We start from the raw sequence: 25,194 nt of genomic DNA, 5'->3' as shown, positions 1-25,194 counted from the left end.
TGACAGTCTTAAGAAAACGTGACATACTTTGTGCTGGTTTATACCACCATAAACACAAAATATATTGAAGTCAATACTGGACACTATTGTGTGGCGTGTTTTTGTTGACTAACCCTATGTGCCAATTTGCAGTCTTGTTTTCTCTGCAATTTGGGCATACATCTGAAAACTTGTCACTGCTTGGAAAGGAAGAATTACATGTTTGTACAGTGTGATGATATGTGAAGTCACACAGTGTCATGTATACGGTATACATCAGTTATATAGTATCTTTGTCCACTTTATCAAAATAATATGTTTGTACAGTGTGATGATATTTACAAAGGTCACATACTGTCATGTATACGGTATACATCAGTTATATGGTATCTTTGTCCGCTTTATCAAAATAATATGTTTGTACAGTTTGACGATATTACAAAGGTCACACACTGTCATGTATACGGTATACATCAGTTGTATGGTATCTTTGTCCGCTTTAGCAAAATAATATGTTTGTACAGTGTGATGATATTACACAGGTCACATACTGTCATATATACGGTATACATCAGTTGTTATGCTATCTTAGTCCGCTTTATCAAAAGTATGTGTTTGTACAGTGTGATGATATTACACAGGTCACATACTGTCATGTACACGGTATACATCAGTTGTTATGCTATCTTAGTCCGCTTTATCAAAAGTATGTGTTTGTACAGTGTGATGTTATTACACAGATCACATACTGTCATATATACGGTATACACGCTTGACCTCTCTGGTCTGCAGTGTCAAGTGTTTTTGCGTCTCCCTTGGTACACCAGTGATTGTCAAATGCATCAACAAAGCCTCTAAATCCTGAACGGCACAAGGGAGACTACTCTGTCAGTTCCAGGTACGCAAGACAAGCCGCGTGTCGCCGCTTTCGAGCTTCACAGTCACACAGTAAGTCAATCAACATATCGCAGCAGTGAGACAGAGTGGGCTCGCTATCAAGACAAGCACTGTACAAGGGAGACAACTCCTGCAGTCACACGTTACAGGGCCATACGACCAAACTGACAACGCATCTGTCTTGCGACATAAAACTTTTCCCTGCAGTGTTTTATTGTACAATAAACAACTCCCACTCGTCGTTTATTTCTTAGATAAAGTAATCCAGTCCCGTCTGGCCCAGGCCGATTTAGCCAAGAGTGTAAACAGTCCGAATAAGAGACTCGACGGTAAATTTGTAAGGAACTGAGGGGACCGGATGAATTGATTAATTTATCTATGTCCCATATCATACAAACATGGGTAAAGTATATTGTGATATTTGCCAGCAAAGTTTTACGATAATTACTGACAGTTAATGTATAACTATACTTCATTAACCCACACAACTGTAGTTAGTTTATAATGAACAAAGTGCGTTATAATTTGTACGTGTGATTTGTACATTGCCATTGTCTAGCAGATGGTGCAACAGCAGGGTCACAGTATCAAGTCCCATTATACATAGTAATAAAACATCCGTCTCAGTCTGCAGTCTCAATATTCCTATGAATCACTATCAAACAGTGATGATACCCGGTGTTTGTGTTAATAACAAGTGCTACAAGTGAGAACGCTGAGATCTCGCGAACTGAAACACCAGTTACGGCAGGTGTACGTTAGTCGCTGTGTTGGTGCAAAGTAATAGTCACTGGAGAGAGAAAAGTTTGAATTAGATCTAATAGTTCAGGAAAATATATTATGTTACATATGAGTATGATACATAAATAATCATGGTAAACAGGACAGTTTCCAACATTGGATCAGTCCACAGGGTTTCTATAGTGTAATTGAAATCACTGTCCGTGAAAATCAGCAGATTTGGAAGCAAAAAGTTGAGCATGTATCCAATGTTCTGGTGCCAGACGTTATGTAATCTGGTACATTCCTGCAGGCGCTGTGCCCTAAATTACCGCGGATGACTTTAGTCTCTGACGTAGTTAGATGAGTCAAGTACGGCCTCCATCTATATCGGCCATTGTTGAAAGCAACCTGCCCTCAACGGCTACAGATGAACCATATTTCACAGAAAAATGTCCAAAAGCTCTTGGCAATTTTCTTGAAACATTTTTTATTCTCGGGTAGCAGTTCCCTATTGTGATCGCTATTTTATATGTAATCTTGCATTATGTTTGATTGAATTGAGTGTCCTTCCATCACACCTTTTTTGGTACAGCGTTCAACGAAACTGTCTCTTAAGCTCATTGGTAGCTTGCTTATTAGTCTGTCCACCATGATAACCACATTGTAACTCTGCACAATTGTCGCCATCGAGAGATTTCAACATCCCAACAAGGTAATGTACAGCAAGGGCAAAGTTCTCAAGTGCATCATTATCACCAAATTGTACAAAAAGGGCATACTCAAAATTCTCCTTGAACTAAATGACGAGGCTGGGTAAAGTTTGTATATCTGTTGTCGACAATATATTCACTTTCACATACATTCACATATTACTTTCATTGAAGTAAGTGAAAAGTATATTATCTGAAGTCTAAAGTGGTTTGAAAAAGGACTTCTCTGCAATTGTGAGAGTGCTGGCGCCAGGATTTCTACTACTACACCAAATAAGAATCAGTCATTTGGCCACCGCCGTCATACAGCTGGAATATTCCTGAGTGTGGGGTTAAACAACAAACAGTCGTTCGGCCAGCTGCTTTGGTAGAGAATGATTGTTTGTAGATTGAGAGACCTGCGATTGGATGATCGTTTGTGAGATTTGTTGATGTTTTCGAATGTACATCTATCTATTCAGTAAATGAAAAGTGACCCTGTCTTTTTCAAATTTTAATTGTTGTCATTATTAACAGGATGCCTAATCCTGTTTGTTACCATGTCACAGGGATGCCTTTGCATACTGTGAACATTTAATATTAGAGTTACCGTCTTATATTCCCCAAAGAGGATCTGAAAGTAAAGGGTAAAGCTCTTAAACTATAGGAGGGGGAGGGGGTGTTGAAATGAACACTTGACTTACAACATTGCTTTGTTTTCTTTATTTTAGCTAAGATTCACCAGAAAACATGTGCAGTGCTGGTAACATTGACCGTCTCCATGGTGCACTGGATAGAACGTCTGCCACGAGAGCAGAAGGTCGGTGGTTCAATCCCCAGTCGCGTCAAACCAACATCATTAACCTATGGTACTTGTTGTTGTCCTGCCTGGTGCTCGGCATTAAGAGGCTAAAACAAGGACTGGTCGGCTCAGACAGTATACTTTGCCTGAGTGGGGTATTCATGTTAAAACTTCGGCGTGGTATCTCAATGAGCTGGCACTATAAAATCAGCATCAGTCCGGACTAGTACAAGCAGACACAGACAATTCCACACCTGCCAGTTATAGAAGTGCAATAATCTGGAGTCAAAACCCACTTCAACTCACAACTACACTCGGATATAATGAGTGAGTGAGTTGGGTTTAGTGCCCCCGCAGTTGAGTTATACTACCTTGTGAGAGAAATCAAGCAGGCCATATACCTCGTATTTAATTTAACAGTGTCACCATTATTCGGTTTACCTTCTCACTACATCTGAACCATGTACACTCATATAGCATTGCCTTAGTGGTATAATGAATGGCCAGATAAGAACGAAAGAACTTGTCATTGTATGATTCATTAAGAGCAATGAAACCCTTCACCTAGCCATAAGAAATCTCTGCTGAAAGCCCAGTTGATGTACGATAAAATGAGCAAGTTTTTTTATAAATCACTATCAGATTTTGATGATAACAGGTCGAACACCTTTTATTAACACAATCTGATAGTGATTTATAAACACACAGTGTATGCTTCCCCACTGGTGACAACTGCCACAAACACACGCGAAGGCAAGTCAATTGTTCACTTGAAAAGATACGGGAATAGATGGTACAAGTCAACAAAGCTCATTCCATTATTATTGTCATTGAGGCGCCCTCCACCTGTCCACCATAAACCGTTTCGAAAACTTTAATGAGGCCTTGGATGTTGTAACTTTGATCAAGCAGCATTTGAGCAAGAGTCACATGACGCTCTTTGAATTTTTTTATAGAGAGGAGCTCGATCGCAACTTTTTAAACAAAGATTGCCGATTTTAGGCATCTCAGTTTTGAATGACTTCACATTGAACAATTAACTTCATAGAAACTGTAATGTATTCATGCCAACTCACTTTCATCACATATGATAACAACATGTGAACAACGACTCAGGGATGATTCAGTACCAGTGCAGCCCAGGTTATTGAGCCAGATTGTCCCACTTCCAAATCCAAACGATTTCACTGTCAATAGTTTTGCTGAATGTGTTATATATTTATAAGTCATATCAGATATCATATATAAGCTTTATTGCCTCTATTAACCTTGCCATCACTATCAAATACAGTAGGTTGAAACCACTGCAGAAACTAAAATTGAATTGTCTCCTTTCTTTGACAATGGTTTATATTATGCTACATGTATTCACGGAAAAAATAATACAGTTAAGCGTATCACTGAGAATACTGTTTTACTCTACGTGAAGAAAGTTAGTAACAGTTATTCCTACCAAATATTATGGTATATTATCCCTACACTAGACGTATATTATGTAACTATTTTATTTGTTTGCGTCAAACACCTGCATTATCAAAATCAACCTGAATTTGTCAGATACCAAAAATGTAATGCATTATCTTTCTATATATTCGGTGTTTGAATTTTCATCTCTTAATACTAAAATTTCAGAACGTAATTGTGTCTCTCTATGACAACGCTAGTATTACGTTACATTGTAACTTTATTCGACAATGCTATTATTACATTACATTGTTCCACAACGTAACAACAACGTTGCAAATTACGTTGTGATAACGTTGTGCTTTGGACATTACAACACGTTTTTGTAAACGATGTTTAGGAAAGCACATGTAGATCTACCATCTCCTGGTTTTATTTTTTCAAGCATAAATATCTATTAGTAGTTGGGGCAGTAGTCTGGTACGAACTACTTCCGGTTCTGGTCAAAAGACCTGTGCATCCAAGATGGCGGCACTTCCGGTTCCATGAGGCGTGCGCATTCAATATGGCGTCACTTCCTGTTCCGGGGAGGGGTGTGTGCACCTCCAAGATTGCGGCACGTCCAGTTCCAAGGGGGCATCCTACAAATCCAAGATAGCGGCGGCCTCGAAGGCCGGGAGCGGGAAGGCTGGAAGGCAGGGAAGGCGGGAAGGCGAGTAGGCGGGAAGGCGGGAAGGCGAGAAGGAGGAAGACGGGAGGGCGGGAAGGCGGGAGAGCGGGGAGGTGGGAAGGCGAGAAGGAGAAAGGCGTGAGGGCGGGAAGGCGAGAAGGAGGAAGGCAGGAGGGCGGGAAGGCGGGGAGGTGGGAATGTGAGGAGGAAGGCGGGAAGGAGGAAGGCGAGAAGGAGGAAGGCGAGAAGGAGGAAGGCGAGAAGGAGGAAGGAGGAAGGAGGAAGGCGGGGAGGCGAAAAGGCGAAAAGGAGGAAGGCGGGGAGGCGGGAAGGCGAGAAGGAGGAAGGCGGGGAGGCGGGAAGGCGGGAAGGCGAGGAGGCTTGAAGGCGAGGAGGCTTGAAGGCGAGAAGGAGGAAGGCGTGAAGGCGGGAAGGCAGTGAGGCGGGAAGGCGGGGGGGCGTGAAGGCTCGAAGGCGAAGAGGAGGAAGGCGGGAAGGCGAGAGGGAGTAAGGCGGGAAGGCGGGAAGGCAGGAAGGCGAGAAGGAGGAAGGCGGGAAGGAGGAAGGTGGGAAGACGGGAAGGCGAGTAGGAGGAAGGCGGAAGGAGGAAGGTCGGAAGGCGAGAAGGAGGAAGGAGAGAGGAGGGAGGGAGGGAGGGAGGAGCAAGAGGGTGTGCAGTGGTGTATCATCAACGTCAGTGATTTTGTGTCTTCAACAACAGTGGTGTATCATCAACGTCAGTGGTGTATCATTCAACTTCAGTGATTTTGTGTCTTCAACAACAGTGGTGTATCATCAACGTCAGTGGTGTATCATCAACGTCAGTGGTGTGTCTTCAACAACAGTGGTGTATATCAACGTCAGTGGTGTATCATCAACGTCAGTGGTGTATCATCAACGTCAGCGGTGTTGTGTCTTCAACATCTGTGGTGAATCATCAATGTCCGTGATGTTGTGTCTTCAACGTCAGTGGTGTATCATCAACGTCAGTGGTGTATCATCAACGTCCGTGACTTTGTGTCTTCAACATCCGTGGGGTATCATCATCGTCTGTGGTGTATCATCAACGTTAGTGATGTTGTGTCTTCAACGTCAGTGGTGTATCATTAACGCCCGTGGTGGTGTATCATCAACGTCAGTGGTGTATCATCAACGTCTTTGGTGGTGTATCATCAACGTCTTTGGTGGTGTATCATCAACGTCAGTGGTGTATCATCAACGTCATTGATGTTGTATCTTGAACGTCAGTGGTGTATCATCAACATCTGTGGTGGTGTATCATCAACGTCATTGATGTTGTGTCTTCAACATCAGCATTGGTAGCATTAATGTAATGTTCTTTGTTAACGATTAAAAGTTGATGAGAGTAACATTTTGGGAAATATTAATGTGAATTGATATTTGTTAATGGCTTTGGATTACTCGGCCAATAACTTTATTTGCATTCGTCTCGCCGTGACTATCATTCTCAATGGGCAACACTAAATAGGTCACCGTTGGGGGTGTACGTAAATACGTTATTCTTTTATTTGTCCGATAGAAACTGATGTAATAAACCCAAATGTGAGGAAATTAAATATTGCCTTTTTTGTAACAGATTGTTAACGAAAAACAAGAGCCCAAGGAACTGTCAGCAGGATTTAGCAGGCAAGATTCTATAGATACCAACTCAGACAACTGATCAGCTGATTACTGCTAGGTAAATCTTCTCCTCTCTATCAATGAATTGTAATATTTGTAAACGAATTTTTTCTCTTTAAAACTAATTTTACAGTGAATAATTTAATATGTAAAATTATGATTATTTCATGCAATCCTTTTTTGTTTTGTTTTTGTTTTGTTCCTGAAGATGGTGAGCACATGTGTATTAATTATAAAAAAAATGTTCTTTTGACCATAATATTTAACACCATCACAACAAACATGTTACTAAATGAATAATCTAATTTTCCCACATTTGTGAATGACAAGAAACAATGTGAATTTGACAAGCACTCTACTTTATTGTGTGTGAAACACTAATAGGTAGGATATATGTAAACAATAAGCACAATCATCACAATAATCATTTCAATAGTTATACAAATATTTACAACATATTTATACCCTTGTATTTTTACGTTGTCATTTTGCTGCCACAGTTACATCCAAACTTTTTTTATTTTACCAGATTAGAAATTAAGATTTACATATAATAGGTAATTAAAAAATACCATTTTCTTTTTTTTATCATCATGAAAGCAGGACTCATAATAAATATGTTTCTTACTGACCTGTTGATACATGAATATTTTGTAAAAGGTATAAAGATCAAAATTTGAAATTGCTCACGTTAAGAAATGAGGTTAATGGTAAATGTTGTAAGACGTCCCCCTTGTTGATTGTTTCTTCATCACCCATAAATTTGAGTTTTTCTTTACTTACCAAGTTCTGAAAATTCGCACATTACTAATTAGAATGACTTAAGGTCTCTACTTAAAATAGCGACATTACTTTCCACTCTCAGAAGCCAATAATATTGTGTGAAAAAAAAAAATCACTGTAAACCTTGTAATGGGAGAATAATACATAAAAATACATTTCTTATTTTGTCATATGTCCAGTTTATCATCAAAAGAAATGCTGAACAATTGTCATAAAAATTAAGCTAGCTATGCATATTTGGATTCTTTATCTGCTATGATAATATAACAGTTGAATCATTAAAGAAATGTTTTTTCAGTAAACATGGTAAATAATTTTTTTTAAATCTTTGGTTTAAAGAATATACATAAAGAATATGAAATGGGAAACAACTGCTGTGTTTGCAAAACATCTTGGTCTTGAGCTGTACGGTCCGGCAAACGTTGATCGTTTCCTGCATTAAAATCGAGTATTGATTTTGATATAAATTATTTGAGTGTTTATTTTCTTAAAGAATGAAATTTAAGTCTTTATTATTTTAAAATAACTATGAAATCTATTTCTGACGCTGGGCTTCACAAAATGTCATGGTTCGGCAGTATCAACTTCATATCTTGAAAACCCAAACTTTACATAACATTTATCATCAAATTTCCATTTGGCAAACAGAAGCTACCAGTTATTGTTGTGTTTTTTGGGGACCGCACACAGCCCACCCTTCTAATTTTGGCATATATTAACTTTTCTAACTCGGAATATCTTGACTGAAAACAACCCATTTTGACTAACAACGGGGTTTGGCACTATACTCACATCTTGAAAACTAATATCCTAAATAATATTGTTGAAGCAAATCCATTTTTAAAGAAAAGCTTAATTACTTTCTAAAATAAATTTAAAAGTTCTTTTAGTGCTTATTGGAGAACCGCATGCAGCTCGCCCACCCTTCTTATTCGGAACACTGAAAACAATCCTTTTTGCCTTGCAACAGGGATTGACACTCTCCAGGTCATATTTGAGAACCAAAACTATCTGTTATTTTTTTCAAAAATTATCATTTCAAGCAAAATCCAACTTCCTGTCCCAGCAGAAGCTACCAGTTATTGTTGTGCTTTTTGGCTTTTTGAATATTAATATCCTAAATTATGTTTCTGAAGCAAACCCATTTTAAACAAAAGCTAGGTTACTTTCCCATCAAAAGTTACCAGTTAATGTTGTTCAGTTTGAAGACCCGCACACATCCCACCCTTCTACACATGTGAGTTGAGAAGATATGTTTCCAATGTGTACCAAGAAAAGACAAGACTAACGATCAGTCAAATGTCTTTATTCTTACAACAGTATGATGCACGTGAACTTCAAAACTTTACGTGCCTACTCTGCACGAGCCAAATGATGCATCTCGCGAAATGGATCTATGACTTGACATGTTCATGAGCATCAGTTCAAACAACATGAACATGGACATGAACATACCAGTATGTTCATTGTGGATCAAACCAATCTTAGTGACCAACATGTTTCTTTTGGCGTTGAGTATATATAATGTGTAATACAGTGGGAAATATGAAGACATTACACAACAGACACTGCAGCAATGGCCTCTGAATTATTAACATGGAACAGTGAGGCTACATACAGCTATTGGAACTTACATATGGCATGCGAGTGAGTATGGTTTTACGCCGCTTTTAGCAATATTCCAGCGATTTCACGGCGGGGGACACCTTAAATGGGCTTCACACACATTTGGCATGTACATGTATGAGAATAACTATAGCACTTTCAGAAATATTGAGGATTTGGACCCTCTTTTACGTCTGTTAATATGATGTGTATTTTTAAATCAGGAAATACATCAATCAGGATGTTACAACATCACCAATAAAGATGAGCCAATGATCTTCACACTCAAAGTGAAATAAAAGTATAAAACTACACTACATTATCGAAAACATTAAACAAGCGTGTGTCATTTTTTTCGTGTGCTTCAAGCTATTGTAGGTCTATCATAACAGGCTGACCAGGAGGACAAGAATATAAGAGGATTGGCATTACAAACATCACAGTGTATGCAATTCACAACTGTTTTATAAAATGTGCACATAATACATTATTAATAACAACTATGTACAATATTCTGAAATTACTCTATAATTACCCTGGTCATAGCCTCCAATAGTTATTTTGCCAACTGGTTGCTGCTGCTGGTGTTCTGATAGATGGGCTCTGTGAGGAAGACAACATGGTGAATTGTATTAGTTTTAGTAGAAGTGCAAATCAGCAAGACCAAAGGAACAGTGAGGTAGCCTAAGGGTTAAAGAGTTCGCTTGTCACCACGAAGGCCCAGGTTCGGTTCCCCTCATCCAGTCCTCTCTTTCTCATTATTGTCATCATTACTCTTGTGACAGCAACAACGTTGCCTGCAGTAGGTCAACAATAGTTTATTTTGACAACAGAAAGTTGGTAGACTCGTGAGTGAGTGAGTGAGATAAATTTAGTGCCACAAATGAGTTTACTAAAACCCATGTTTATTGATGTAATTGTTTTGAAATTCTCATATGTGAAATCTAGAACATTGTAGTGTTGTTTCAGTAATCATGCTATTTAAACTCAAACCTCAGGTCTACTTGTTCGACCTACCAGCATCATACTCCTGTCCTTCAGCTTTTCTCATTTCCATTTCTTTTCCTGGTGTATAAAATAAAAGGCAGGCTATGCGTTAGAGCGAGCTATATGTTTGAGTAATCGGGAAGGCAAAATCACAATCCGATGGTTATAATGTAACTAGCCCTGTATATTACATCTAAACTCGATTAACTGTCAGCTAAAATACCAAACCAAAGTCTAGCACACTTTCACCTCATGCTACAATAAATTGTCATTGGTATATAGAGAGCGAGTATTGGGAACACTGACGCAATGTATTTTAGTTCTAGCATGCTAAGTCAGTGTCTACTTACATCTCTGTTAACGTATGATCTCAATCAGCGTCTTCTTACCTCTCTGTTGACGTATGTTCTCAATCAGAGTCTACTTACCTCTCTGTTGATGTATGTTCTCAATCAGCGTCTACTTACCTCTCTGTTGATGTATGTTCTCAATCAGCGTCTACTTACCTCTCTGTTAACGTATGTCCTCAATCAGCGTCTACTTACCTCTCTGTTAACGTATGTCCTCAATCAGCGTCTACTTACCTCTCTGTTAACGTATGTCCTCAATCAGCGTCTACTTACCTCTCCCTTAACGTATGTCCTCAATCAGCGTCTACTTACCTCTCTGTTAACGTATGTTCTCAGTCAGCGTCTACTTACCTCTCCCTTAACATATGTTCTCAATCAGCGTCTACTTACCTCTCTGTTGACGTATGTTCTCAATCAGCGTCTACTTACCTCTCTGTTGACGTATGTTCTCAATCAGCATCTACTTACCTCTCTGTTAACGTATGTTCTCAATCAGCGTCTACTTACCTCCGTTAACGTATGTTCTCAATCAGCGTCTACTTACCTCTCTGTTAACGTATGTTCTCAATCAGCGTCTACTTACCTCCGTTAACGTATGTTCTCAATCAGCGTCTACTTACCTCTCTGTTGACGTATGTTCTCAATCAGCGTCTACTTACCTCTCCGTTAACGTATGTTCTCAATCAGCGTCTACTTACCTCTCCGTTAACGTATGTTCTCAATCAGCGTCTACTTACCTCTCTGTTGACGTATGTTCTCAATCAGCGTCTACTTACCTCTCTGTTGATGTATGTTCTCAATCAGCATCTACTTACCTCTCTGTTGACGTATGTTCTCAATCAGCGTCTACTTACCTCTCTGTTGACGTATGTTCTCAATCAGCGTCTACTTACCTCTCTGTTAACGTATGTTCTCAATCAGCGTCTTCTTACCTCCGTTAACGTATGTTCTCAATCAGCGTCTACTTACCTCTCCGTTAACGTATGTTCTCAATCAGCGTCTACTTACCTCTCTGTTGACGTATGTTCTCAATCAGCGTCTACTTACCTCTCTGTTGACGTATGTTCTCAATCAGCGTCTACTTACCTCCGTTAACGTATGTTCTCAATCAGCGTCTACTTACCTCTCTTTTGACGTATGTTCTCACTCAGTTCAAGCTGGATGTTGCCATAGTAAGCATCCTCGACAGGTCCTGGCAACACAGAGAGAGAGTTCAAGAGGTACATTTATTACCCATAGGATCACGGATGTAGGGGAAATCTTTCAAAGACCATCATACCATTGTGCTTCATGCCTGTTTGTATTTATTTTACAACTGTTTTAACTGTTTGCGAAAATGACAATAGCAACGTGGCACCATTTGAATGCTTTGCCGCAAATAACTGAGGATAACATTATTCATTATTCGCGATGTCACAAACGAGTTTATGTCAGCCCTTTCCAAAAAGACCAACAGGGACAATAGTGGTAGAGTGTCCGCCCGGAGAGCGGAAGGTCCGGGGTTCGATCCCGACCGCGTCATACCAAAAGACGTTAAAAGATGGTACTTGTTACCCTGTCTGGTGCTCGGCATTAAGGGGCTAAAACAAGGACTGGTCGGCTCGGGGTCAGTTAACTGTGTCTGAGTGGGGTATTCATGTTCAACTGCGGCATGGTTTCTCAGTGAGCTAGCACTATAGATCGGTATCAGTCGGGTCTAGTACAAGCAGCCCCCAAACCCCCACCCCCCACCCCCCACCCCCCACCCCCCACCACCACCACCCACACACACACACGTACATGCACGGCGCTATAAAAGTTCAATAATATTGGACGCGACGTTAAACCCCATTTCACCTCAACCCTACATTTTAGTAGATTAGTGTACAAGTGTATTTAGTCGGGGACACGATGCAGCAAGAAAAGAAGAAGTTTTCTCTGATCATACCCCGTCAATTCAAACAACTATGTCAACACTATGATATTAAATATAATATCTGCTTGTCTCAGAAAGCCGATAGATAGATGCATATTGTTCCTTGATATTTCGAGGCACACTCTGCAACAATAAAGAAACGGAAAGGGGAAGCATAAAACCAAACGTGTTTCCATCGCAGTTGCGACTGTACTCTGCGATCTTGACCCCACTGAAGTCGCAGCCGATGATGCAGGTCCGTCAAAATAGTCCTTCTAACTGGTCGTCTACCGCAAATATCTTCAGCGCGTAAACGGTTCCTCCCTGTCTGTGCTGATATCCTACGCAATCCTGGTATTGCCGTCGTTGTAGAGGTGGGCGTGGTGGTTCTTTCACGTAAGTGACGTAGCCGTATGACTCTGTCCTGTGCTCTTATAGTGATACGTTGTCGATCGGATATAGGTAGGTCCTGTGTTCTCCCGTGTGTCTGATAACGGTTCCACAGTCTTGAAATGGTGCTTGGGGCACGGGTGGCCCAGTCGTCTAAGGCGCCGCGATTCGCTGTGCAGAGTTGCGTCCCTTGGGCACGCCAGAAACCTAATTATTGTCGGTTCGAATCCCGGTTCGCCCCAATTATGTTTTTAGGTTTGTCAGCACCATACCCGTGCTCGTGGGTTTCACCGAAGTGGTAAACGCCTGAGACCTGCATCACTTCGGGCTTTCCTCCCATATTAAGGAGACACGCAGTGATATAACTGGAATACTGTTAAAAGCGGCGTTAAACCCAACTCACTCACTCACTTATTGATAATTCGAATTATGTTATTCCTAATGCTTCAAACCGCAACATATTACCACATGTTTCCTGGACATCTTCTTCTTCTGCAAATCCCAGGTTGCTGTTTGTTTGGTCAGGATCGTTATCTGGAACATACAGGTTGCATTATGTATGGTCAGGATCGTTATCTGGAACATATAGGTTGCATTATGTATGGTCAGGATCGTTATCTGGAACATACAGGTTGCCGTACGTATGGTCAGGATCGTTATCTGGAACATACAGGTTGCCGTACGTATGGTCAGGATCGTTATCTGGAACATATAGGTTGCCGTACGTATGGTCAGGTTCGTTATCTGGAACATACAGGTTGCCGTACGTATGGTCAGGTTCGTTATCTGGAATATATAGGTTGCCGTATGTATGGTCAGGATCGTTATCTGGAACATATAGGTTGCATTATGTATGGTTAGGATCGTTATCTGGAACATATAGGTTGCATTATGTATGGTCAGGATCGTTATCTGGAACATATAGGTTGCATTATGTATGGTCAGGATCGATATCTGGAACATATAGGTTGCATTATGTATGGTCAGGATCGTTATCTGGAACATATAGATTGCCGTACGTATGGTCAGGTTCGTTATCTGGAATATATAGGTTGCATTATGTATGGTCAGGATCGTTATCTGGAACATATAGGTTGCATTATGTATGGTCAGGATCGTTATCTGGAACATATAGGTTGCATTATGTATGGTCAGGATCGTTATCTGGAACATATAGGTTGCATTATGTATGGTCAGGATCGTTATCTGGAACATATAGGTTGCCGTACGTATGGTCAGGATCGTTATCTGGAACATATAGGTTGCATTATGTATGGTCAGGATCGTTATCTGGAACACATAGGTTGCATTATGTATGGTCAGGATCGTTATGTGGAACATATAGGTTGCCGTACGTATGGTCATGTTCGTTATCTGGAACATATAGGTAGCATTATGTATGGTCAGGATCGTTATCTGGAACATATAGGTTGCATTATGTATGGTCAGGATCGTTATCTGGAATATATAGGTTGCATTATGTATGGTCAGGATCGTTATCTGGAACATATAGGTTGCCGTACGTATGGTCAGGATCGTTATCTGGAACATATAGGTTGCATTATGTATGGTCAGGATCGTTATCTGGAACCTATAGGTTGCATTATGTATGGTCAGGATCGTTATCTGGAATATATAGGTTACGGCACGTATGGTCAGGATCGTTATCTGGAACACATAGGTTGCCATTTGTTTGGTCAGGATCGTTATCTGGAACACATAGGTTGCCGTTTGTTTGATCAGGATCGTTATCTGGAACATATAGGTAGCCTTTTGTATGGTCAGGATCGTTATCTGGAACATATAGATTGCCGTACGTATGGTCAGGATCGTTATCTGGAATATATAGGTTGCCGTATGTATGGTCAGGATCGTTATCTGGAACATATAGGTTGCATTATGTATGGTCAGGATCGTTATCTGGAACCTATAGGTTGCATTATGTATGGTCAGGATCGTTATCTGGAATATATAGGTTACGGCACGTATGGTCAGGATCGTTATCTGGAACACATAGGTTGCCATTTGTTTGGTCAGGATCGTTATCTGGAACACATAGGTTGCCGTTTGTTTGATCAGGATCGTTATCTGGAACATATAGGTAGCCTTTTGTATGGTCAGGATCGTTATCTGGAACATATAGATTGCCGTACGTATGGTCAGGATCGTTATCTGGAATATATAGGTTGCCGTATGTATGGTCAGGATCGATATCTGGAACATATAGGTTGCCGTATGTATGGTGAGGATCGTTATCTGGAACATATAGGTTGCATTATGTATGGTCAGGATCGTTATCTGGAACATATAGGTTGCCGTACGTATGGTCAGGTTCGTTATCTGGAACATATAGGTTGCATTATGTATGTTCAGGATCGTTATCTGCAACATATAGGTTGCCGTACGTATGGTCAGGTTCGTTATCTGGAACATATAGGTTGCATTATGTATGGTCAGGATCGTTATCTGGAACATATAGGTTGCCGTATGTATGGTCAGAATCGTTATCTGGAACATATAGGTTGCCGTATGTATGGTCAGGATCGTTATCTGGAACATATGCACGTTGTGTTATGTCGGGAGAGTGAGTGAATAACACCACATGGAACACCTGGTATCATCACTGTTTGATAGTGGTTCATAAACATGAAAGAGTCCAGTCGTACAGTGGACTCATGGATGTGGAAAGGTTTTTCACGCTTATATAAAGTCATATCATGCAGGACGATTTGAAAGGCAAACCCGAAATAATTCAGATCTTAGACGGAACCTACGAGGGCGGTGGTGCTGTTGGCAAACTGAACAGCAGAACCGGGGCGAACCTCGGATTCGAACCAACGATCACAGGTTTCTGGTAGTCCTAAGTGACACAACTCAGCAAGTGAAGTCAAGTGAAGCAACTTGAATGCCTTGGGTCATATTACCTCTCTGGTTGAAGAGACATAAACTTGTTGAAATCCTTTACTTTGCATGGCGGTTGACTATTTAGGTCACATCTCCACATGGGATTAAGAGGTGAGGTAAAATTAGGTTTAACGTCGAGTCCAAGATTATTGCACTTATATATCGACGTGCATGAACGTGTGTGTGTGGCTGCTTGTACTAGTCCGGCCTGATGCCCATTTATAGTGCTAGCACACTGAGATACCATGCCGCAGTTTAACATGAATATCCCACTCAGACACAGTATACTGACTCCGGGCCGACTAGTCCTTGTTTTAGCCCCTTAATGCTGAGCGCCAGACAGGGTAACAACAAGTACCATCTTTTAACGTCTTTTGGTATGACGCGGTCGGGATCGAACCCCGGACCTTCCGCTCTCCGGGCGGACGCTCTACCACAAGACCACGAAGGCGACTCATGGGATTAATAAACTGACACAATGCACACAGTTAAAAACGTTAATGGACACAATTTAATGAACAAAAGATGCGATATTAAGTATGAAGTCACGGCAGACCCATGTAAATTACCTCTCAGGGGTGTCATCTGAAAACGGCAATAGGTATCCTCAGCACCTGGAAAATATATCATGCTTGTCTGATTTAACTCCGTAAAAGGCAGTTGTTGTCCAAAAATGAACTACACAGGGCGAAAAGCTTATATTTCTTGACTGTAAGAGAATTAAGCTTTCTGCATTTTCGGTTGGTTCAGACACACGTCATCGTGGCCTGTTGGTTTGGAGCTGTGATCATGCTTCCAGTTCCTGGTTTACCTGGTCCAGGTTTGTTATTCACAGACAGCCGGAGAGCTGGAACATTCTGCTTCTAATACTGAATAGCATCAACTTACTCAAGCTTTGTTATTCACAGACAGCCGGACAGATGGGACATTCTGATTTCAATACTGAATAGCATCAACTTACTCAAGCTTTGTTATTCACAGATCACCGGACAGCTTGAACATTTTGCTTCTAATACTGAATAGCATCAACTTACTCAAGCTTTGTTATTAACAGACCACCGGAGAGCTTGAACATTCTGATTTCAGTACTGAATAGCATCAACTTACTTAAACTTGGAATAATAGTACTGTTGCGGGGTGGTGTACAATAACACACTTGGTTAACATAGGGCTTTAGTCTAAGTCAGTGGGATGGTGTAATAATAACACTCCAGGTAAACATGGGGCTTTAGTCTAAGTCAGAGGGGTGGTGTTACAATAACACTCCAGGTAAACATGGGGCTTTAGTCTCAGTCAGAGGGGTGGTGTTACAATAACACTCCAGGTAAACATGGGGCTTTAGTCTCAGTCAGAGGGGTGGTGTAATAATAACACTCCAGGTTAACATGGGGCTTTAGTCTTAGTCAGTGGGGTGGTGTAACAATAACACTCCAGGTTAACATGGGGCTTTAGTCTCAGTCAGTGGGGTGGTGTTACAATAGCACACCACACACATCACACCACACACACACACACCACACACACATCACACCACACACACACATCACACCACACACCACACACACACACACACACACCACACACACACAAACAAATCACACCACACACCACACACACACACACACACACCACACACACACAAACACATCACACCACACACACATCACACCACACACATCACATACATCACATACATCACACACACAGATCACATCAGACACACATCACACCACACACCACACACATCACACCACACACACACCACACACACACACACATCACACCACACACACATCACACACATCACACCACACACACACACAGATCACACCAGACACACATCACACCACACACCCACACATCACACCACACACATCACACCACACACACACACATCACACCACACACACATCACACCACACATACACATCACACACTCACACACATCACACCACACACACACACACACACACACACACACACACACACACGCGCGCCGTGAGATAGCTGGAATAATTGGATATTGCTTAAAGATGCAAGAACCCAAATCATTCACTCACATTATAATTACGGTTCTCAGTTCACTTGGCATGTCAACATGATATCTGTTTTGGTACAATATTTGTGTTCATACCTTCACCTGACGTCTCCATCGTCTCGTAATTCTGTTGGTGTCTTGCCCTGTTCGCTTGTTCAGTTCTAGTATAGATGCACAATCACATTTTGTAAGACAAATGACAGTAATCATGGTCTTGTTTATCATGCTTTTTTAGTGCAAAAAGCCCAAAGCTCTCCAGTTTCTTTGAGGAATTAACATGTCATAGGTTTAATACCAAAACAATGGGTTTAATACCAAAACAATGGGTTATTTGTAAATACAAGCTATGATGAATTCTTTGATAGGCATTACTTAGAAGTTGACGGATCCACCTTTTATGGATAACAACTTCTTTCATTACTGTAAAGGCGACGTTCTGTGTCCCTCGACCCATACATAATTCCTAGGGCACCACCAACGCCCGCCTTGGACAGTTGTGTGACTGCTGTATCACGGACACAGTATTGGAATATATTTTGGGGATAAGCATGCTGGGCGCCAGATGGTTGATAAAATCTTGCCATATTTCCTACCAGGTAAAAATATTCCACTTTAAACTTCATGTTTACAGAACCTGCTTCGCCAAATATACACGTGGGTGTGATAATACTACAGAAATGCCTTTGATCCATTAGAGAAGCATTAGAGAAGCATGTTAGAATAATGAATAAACGTTATATATATATATATATATATATATATATATATATATATATATATATATATATATGCTTGATAACCGCAATGAAAAAATCAAGTACCTGTTTGGTCTTTCATTCCGTTTGTGCCCAACTTGAAATGATAAAGCATACCAGTTTCAAAACATAGCTCTTCAAACAATATTTTCAGTCAACAGAAATAACAATCATTAGCTATATGTGCACAACATTATAGACATTGTGTATTATTGTATATAGCACATGTCGTTGAGGCTCTTAAATTAAATGGGTCAGCCAGGTAGCCTTGTGGTTAAAGTGTTCGCTCGTCATGCCGAAGACCCGGGTTCGATTTCCGACATTGGTACAATGTGTGAAGCCCATTCCCATATTGCTGGAATATTGCTAAAAGATGCGTAAAACCACACTCACTCACTCACTCACTCACTTAAGTTAAACCACAGATGCACGTACGTTTTGCAGCATGCAGACTCCTCCTCAGGTGTATAATGACGATGATGAGGATGATAATGGTAACCATGCCAACAGATCCTGTAACAATGGCAGTCAGCTGATTCTTGTATTCAGTGTCATCACTCCCGATCAACGAAACTTCCACTGTGACAAAAACATTATCAAAATGAAGATATATATATATGTGCTTTCCAGATAAACGAATGTATGTTAGACTTTCATCTTGATCAGACATTTATCTATGTAATTTGTCTTCTACACCAACACAAATATGGTATTATTTCTTGGTAGGTCTAAGATCTGTAAGGAATTTAGACACAGCTCCACCGATGCCACATTGTAAAGTGTCAGTCATGACATCATCCAGAATACAGTTAAGAAAACGTACACTTCTGTGGAAAGCAACTTCTGGTTTACAGCATATAGCCACATGTTGATGTAGAACCTTACACCGTTATCAAGCTGGAGTGACAACAACCAGGTGATAGGGGCACATATCCATGACATGTGACAGGCGGAAGATTAACGTTGACAACGACAGTTAAAAGATAACAAATAGCACACAGATAATTTGATAAAGCCAAATGTACAGAAAGAATAACAAGTAGTACACACGTAATGAAGCACACGGGTAAATAAGCCAGGTGTACAGTTAGGATAAGGGTTAAAAGGATTAAACAGTTGTGACAAGCTGAGTGGGTCATAATTAAAGCCAGAAATTGCCATCCATAATGTTGTACGTTTTCTTACGTACGCAACACTTTTTCAGAATGCCAATCAAACAGTGACCCACAAGGTATGTTGTACATGTACAGCTATGATAATTCCAGTTTGCCAACACGATCATATCAGTCTAGTGCATGTTTTGTATGGTCAATATAACCTCATATATACATCCTACCTATTACAATAGAACTGCAATACAAATGACAACTGTCACTCTGAAGACTGTTAAGTTTATTGAGGGACGGCCATTTCCACAACAGAATTGAAAGCCATCTACCGTATTCGACGTAATAAGCGCCAAGGGCGGTCTCAAAATTAGAAATAGGGGGCTCTTATTAGAATATTATTTTGGTAAAAAAAAACAGAGTTGAAAGATACATTTCGTTGTTTATTGTGACAGCCTGAAATGTTTATGTACGACATATATTTTTTTGCAGAATTTGATTGCTCATAACTAAGGGTGCATATAGCACACGAGTGTGTATTATACGCGAATAAAAAAGTCTTGTGTACATTGATCAATCGGAAGGGGTGCTAATTGGGATTGTTCACTAGCCAATATATCAGCAAATACCGCCGTGAGCGCTTATTAGAGCGGGGCGCTTATTACGTCGAATACGGTATATCTAATTCACTTAACATTTCCTTTTCGATATTGTCTGCATATTGATTCAAATTGCCATATCTAGTTTCCATGACTACCACCAGATGTATACCTATTCACTCACTCGCAAACTTAACGTAAATTCACCTTCATCTTACACTTAAGGGTCCCCTTTGCTTTTGTTTGCACCAAAAAAATATTGCTAAAAGCTGGAGTTGACAATATACAGGAAAATGTTAGGCATCTTTTCTTAATATTCTACGTTTAGTTCTATATGTATTGCAAATAGCAAATGTCAGTTAATCGGTCTCACTGATAGATGAGACTATCCTACTTCTAAGTAAAACACTAAATATCATGTACAAACATGCATCGCCAAACACCTTTATCATGATCAGTTATAGTCCCTGCCCAGTTTGCATAGCAGGACATATTAGACGTAATAAATCGTGTTTTATAAACGCTTGTCCATAACTAACATTGTCCTTATAAAACATCATGTGTAGGAGGTGAGTAATGTGTCAAACCCATCTCAACGACATATCTCGCCAACATCACGACTGTATGGAAATCCACCTCCACCTCTATGAAATGCCTACCACCAACTCCACAAGTAAAACACTAAATATAATGTACAAACATGAACCCACAATGACCTTTATTATCAATTATGTTACCTGCACAGTTTGCAACGCCTGACATATTCTCAGCATTAGACTGTAATAAATCATGCTTTAACTAGGGGCCGTCGGGTAGCCTAGTGGTTAAAGCGTTCGCTCGTCACGCCGAAGACCCGGGTTCGATTCCCGACATGGGTACAATGTGTGAAGCCCATTTCTGGTGTCCCCCGCCGTGATATTGCTGGAATATTGCTAAAAGCGCCATAAAACCAAACTCACGCCCTCCATAACTAACATTGTCGTTATAAAACATGTGCAAGAGGTGACAGAGTGGTTGGGGTCGTACACGACACAAATAGCAGATACGGCTTCACCGTGTTTGCCAGTTAAGTCATCTAGGCTGGACTCCAATTGTTTGTAGCAGGGTGTAAGAATGTCCCTCAATATGACAGAAAGAAACTTATGATAATAGGTTAATGATATAGCTCACATTGAACGTTTACATATGCAACAGCTTGTCCGGGTGTCATCATATGTCCATTATCAGCAGTACAGGTCAGTTTCCCTCCATCAGAACGGGTTATGTTACGTTTGAGGAATATCGACCCAGTACTTGTTTGTCCGTTGTGATACCACCGGAATGTGTGGACACCAGGGTTGGCATCATCTACTACACACTCTACACGGAGGTCTTCACCGACACTGACATCCAGGGTGTCATTGCTTGGATCCAGCTGTACCACTGGCGGATCTGGAGACGGAATAGGTATAAGCTCTCGCATTTAATAAAGGATCTGTTAAATGTCAATACATTATTATTGTACTGAAGAGAAAACACGAAATTCATATTAGCTTTTGTTATGTTTGTCACAGACATATACTTTCATAATTCATAAAATGAGCTAATAAAGATTTTCATTTGTATTGGCATTTATTGCAGCCCTCGTTATTCATTTTTCCTTGATTCAAAATCGTAAATTACTTACACAGAACCCTGATTTGAGTAGAGGCGCGCACATTCCCTGCGCTGCATTCTAAAGTGCCAGAGTCAGACTTGGATGTTACTGTTTTACTGAAGGTTTGTCCACTGTAGGAACCTCCGTTGTGTGTCCATCTGAACGAAGTGGCTGGCGAGTTGAAGGAGTCGACCACACACACGACACTGATCACTTGACCAAGGAGTACGTTAAGGACACTTCCTGTTGGCTCCAGGTGGATGTGTAGGGCGGCTGAAAGATGTGACCACGTATACAATATGCAAACAATCTAATTATGTATCCGCTTCTTTATTCAAATACATCATGTACTTTCTAGTCTATATAAAATTGCTATCGAATCCCGTTGCTTTCATTTAGATATTGTTTAAAAATTTCTCGAGATAAAATTTTCACTTTGTATATGTCTCACCTCCAAATGAATGAAACACCACCCAACATAACTACTGTATCAAACCCATCCCCACGACATACCACCCAACATAACTACTGTATCAAACCCATCCCCACGACATACCACCCAACATAACTAATGTATCAAACCCATCCCCACGACATATCACCCAACATAACTACTGTATCAAACCCATCCCCACGACATACCACCCAACATAACTACTGTATCAAACCCATCCCCACGACATACCACCCAACATAACTACTGTATCAAACCCATCCCCACGACATACCACCCAACATAACTAATGTATCAAACCCATCCCCACGACATATCACCCAACATAACTACTGTATCAAACCCATCCCCACGACATACCACCCAACATAACTAATGTATCAAACCCATCCCCACGACATATCACCCAACATAACTACTGTATCAAACCCATCCCCACGACATACCACCCAACATAACTACTGTATCAAACCCATCCCCGCGACATACCACCCAACATAACTACTGTATCAAACCCATCCCCACGACACACCACCCAACATAACTAATGTATCAAACCCATCCCCACAACATACCACCCAACATAACTAATGTATCAAACCCATCTCCACGACATACCACCCAACATAACTACTGTATCAAACCCATCCCCACGACATACCACCCAACATAACTACTGTATCAAACCCATCCCCACGACATACCACCCAACATAACTACTGTATCAAACCCATCCCCACGACATACCACCCAACATAACTAATGTATCAAACCCATCCCCACGACATACCACCCAACATAACTACTGTATCAAACCCATCCCCACGACATACCACCCAACATAACTACTGTATCAAACCCATCCCCACGACACACCACCCAACATAACTACTGTATCAAACCCATCCCCACGACATACCACCCAACATAACTACTGTATCAAACCCATCCCCACGACATATCACGACAGCATCACTACTGTGTTAAACCTTCTTCTGCAACCCCCCCCCCCCTTCCCCACATCACTACTGTATCAAACCCATCTCCACGACATATCACGACAGCATCACTACTGTATCAAACCTTCTTCTACAACCCCCCTCCCCCCCCCCTCCCCACATCACTTATTTCTCAAACCCATCTCCACGACATATCACGCCAATATCACTACTGTATCAAACCTTCTCTCAACAAAACACCACCACGCAAACATCACTACTGTATCGCAATCCACATCCGTCTCCATGAAATGCCTCCCCCCACCCCCACAAGTAACACATTAAATATCATGTACATAAATGCACCGCAAAATACCTTTATCATTATCAATTATGTTCCCTGCACAGTTTGGAGAGCAGGACATTTTCCCAGCATTAGACGTGATAAGTCATGGTTCATTAACGCTTGTCCATAACTAACATTGTCCTTATGAAACATCATGTGTAGGAGGTGAAAGAGTGGTTGGGGTCGTGCACGACTCGAACAGCATTTACGGCTCCAACATGTTTGACAATGAAAACCTCTAGGCTGGGCTCCAGATGTTTGAAACAGGGCATAAGAATGTCCTCATTATTCCAGAAAGAAACTTATGATAATAGGTTAATGATGTAGCTCACATTGAACGTTAACATGTGCAACTGCTTGTCCGGGTGTCATCATGTGTCCATTATCAGCAGTACAGGTCAGTTTCCCTCGGTCAGAAAGGGTTATGCTACGTTTGAGGAATGTCGACCCTGTACTTGTTTGTCCGTTGTGAGACCACCGGAATGTGTTGACACTAGGTTTGGTAGTCTCTACTACACAGACTACACGGAGGTCTTCACCGACAGTGACATCCAGGGTGTCATTCCTTGGCTCCAGATGTACCACTGGCGGATCTGGAGATATCAATGATTAATCCACAGATTAGTGATGTTTTCCTTGAATTACAAATACAAGAATTATTCATTTCATAAGGATTGAAAATTGACATACCCACGTTCTACACTACCGTACCCAACGCCTCCTGATGTAAATATATACGGGACAGGAATAAGCTCTCGCATTCAATGAAGTATATGTTAAATGCCTATACATTATAAGAGAAAACACGAAATTCATTTGTCACAGAACTATACTTTCATTATTCATAAAATGAGCTACTAAGATTTTCATTTGTATTGGCATTAATTGCAACCCTAGTATTCCTTTTCCGTAGATTCATAATCGTAAATTACTTACACAGAACGCTGATTTGAGTAGAGGCGCGCACATTCCCTACTCTGCATTCTAAAGTGCCAGCGTCAGACTTTGCAGCTGTTTTACTGAAGGTTTGTCCACTGTAGGAACGTCCGTTGTGTGCCCATCGGAACGAAGTGACCGAAGAGTTGCAGTAGTCGACCACACACACGACACTGATCACCTGACCAAGGAGTACGTTGAGGACACTTCCCGTTGGCTCCAGGTGGATTTGTAGGGCGGCTGAAAGATGTGACCACGTATACAATATGCAAACATTTTAATTATGTATCCACTTATTAATTCGAATACATCATGTACTTTCTAGTCTATAAAGATTTGCTTTCGAGGCCCTTCATTTAGATACTGTTTAAATATTTCTCAAGATAAAAGTTTCACTATGTATATTTCTCACCTCCAACTCAAATACAACATGTACATTTTAGTCAGTTTAGATATTAGTATAGATAACTTCTATTATGAATTTTTCTCACCTCTGACGCAAGAAAATACCACCCCAACCCCCCACATCACAAATGTGTTAAACCCACCTCCACGACATCCCACGCCAACATCACCACTGCGTTAAGTCTTCTTCCACAGAATACCACCCAACATCTCTATTGTGTCAAACCCAGCTCCACGACATACTGTCATCACACATCACTACT

The 25,194-nt window shown here is 40.8% G+C and overlaps 2 protein-coding genes across 2 annotated transcripts; one reads left to right on the top strand and one right to left on the bottom strand.

Annotated features, from left to right (window-relative positions):
• Window positions 1-3,069: 3,069 nt before the first annotated feature.
• LOC139472637 (octapeptide-repeat protein T2-like) lies at window positions 3,070-5,605 on the top strand. The gene is made up of 2 exons (XM_071255104.1): window positions 3,070-3,108; window positions 5,153-5,605. Exons 1-2 carry the CDS (start codon window positions 3,070-3,072, stop codon window positions 5,603-5,605), a joined length of 492 nt encoding a protein of 163 aa, XP_071111205.1.
• Window positions 5,606-9,749: 4,144 nt separating this feature from the next.
• LOC139472636 (B-cell receptor CD22-like) lies at window positions 9,750-24,770 on the bottom strand (the record flags this gene model as incomplete). Its single annotated transcript, XM_071255102.1, has 12 exons — window positions 9,750-9,796; window positions 10,211-10,258; window positions 11,654-11,722; window positions 13,280-13,348; window positions 16,288-16,332; window positions 17,853-17,917; window positions 18,578-18,608; window positions 18,947-19,090; window positions 21,387-21,647; window positions 21,883-22,125; window positions 23,923-24,183; window positions 24,527-24,770. Coding segments are annotated over 12 exons (1,527 nt in total), but the record flags the coding sequence as incomplete, so codon positions are not given.
• Between the last annotated feature and the right edge of the window lie 424 nt (window positions 24,771-25,194).

The sequence above is a fragment of the Haliotis cracherodii genome, unplaced genomic scaffold, assembly GCF_022045235.1.
Source record: "Haliotis cracherodii isolate W230 unplaced genomic scaffold, xgHalCrac1.p SCAF_25, whole genome shotgun sequence".
NCBI lineage: Eukaryota > Metazoa > Mollusca > Gastropoda > Lepetellida > Haliotidae > Haliotis > Haliotis cracherodii.
This window is presented reverse-complemented; position numbering and strand designations above follow the sequence as displayed.

What these genes read in the sequence shown, in the direction of transcription:
- LOC139472637 (XM_071255104.1), top strand. Translation starts at nt 3,070, where the DNA reads ATGGTGCACTGGATAGAACGTCTGCCACGAGAGCAGAAG. An exon ending in GTCTGCCACGAGAGCAGAAG is followed by an intron (nt 3,109 to 5,152) that starts GTCGGTGGTTCA and finishes AATCCAAGATAG; the next exon opens with CGGCGGCCTCGAAGGCCGGG.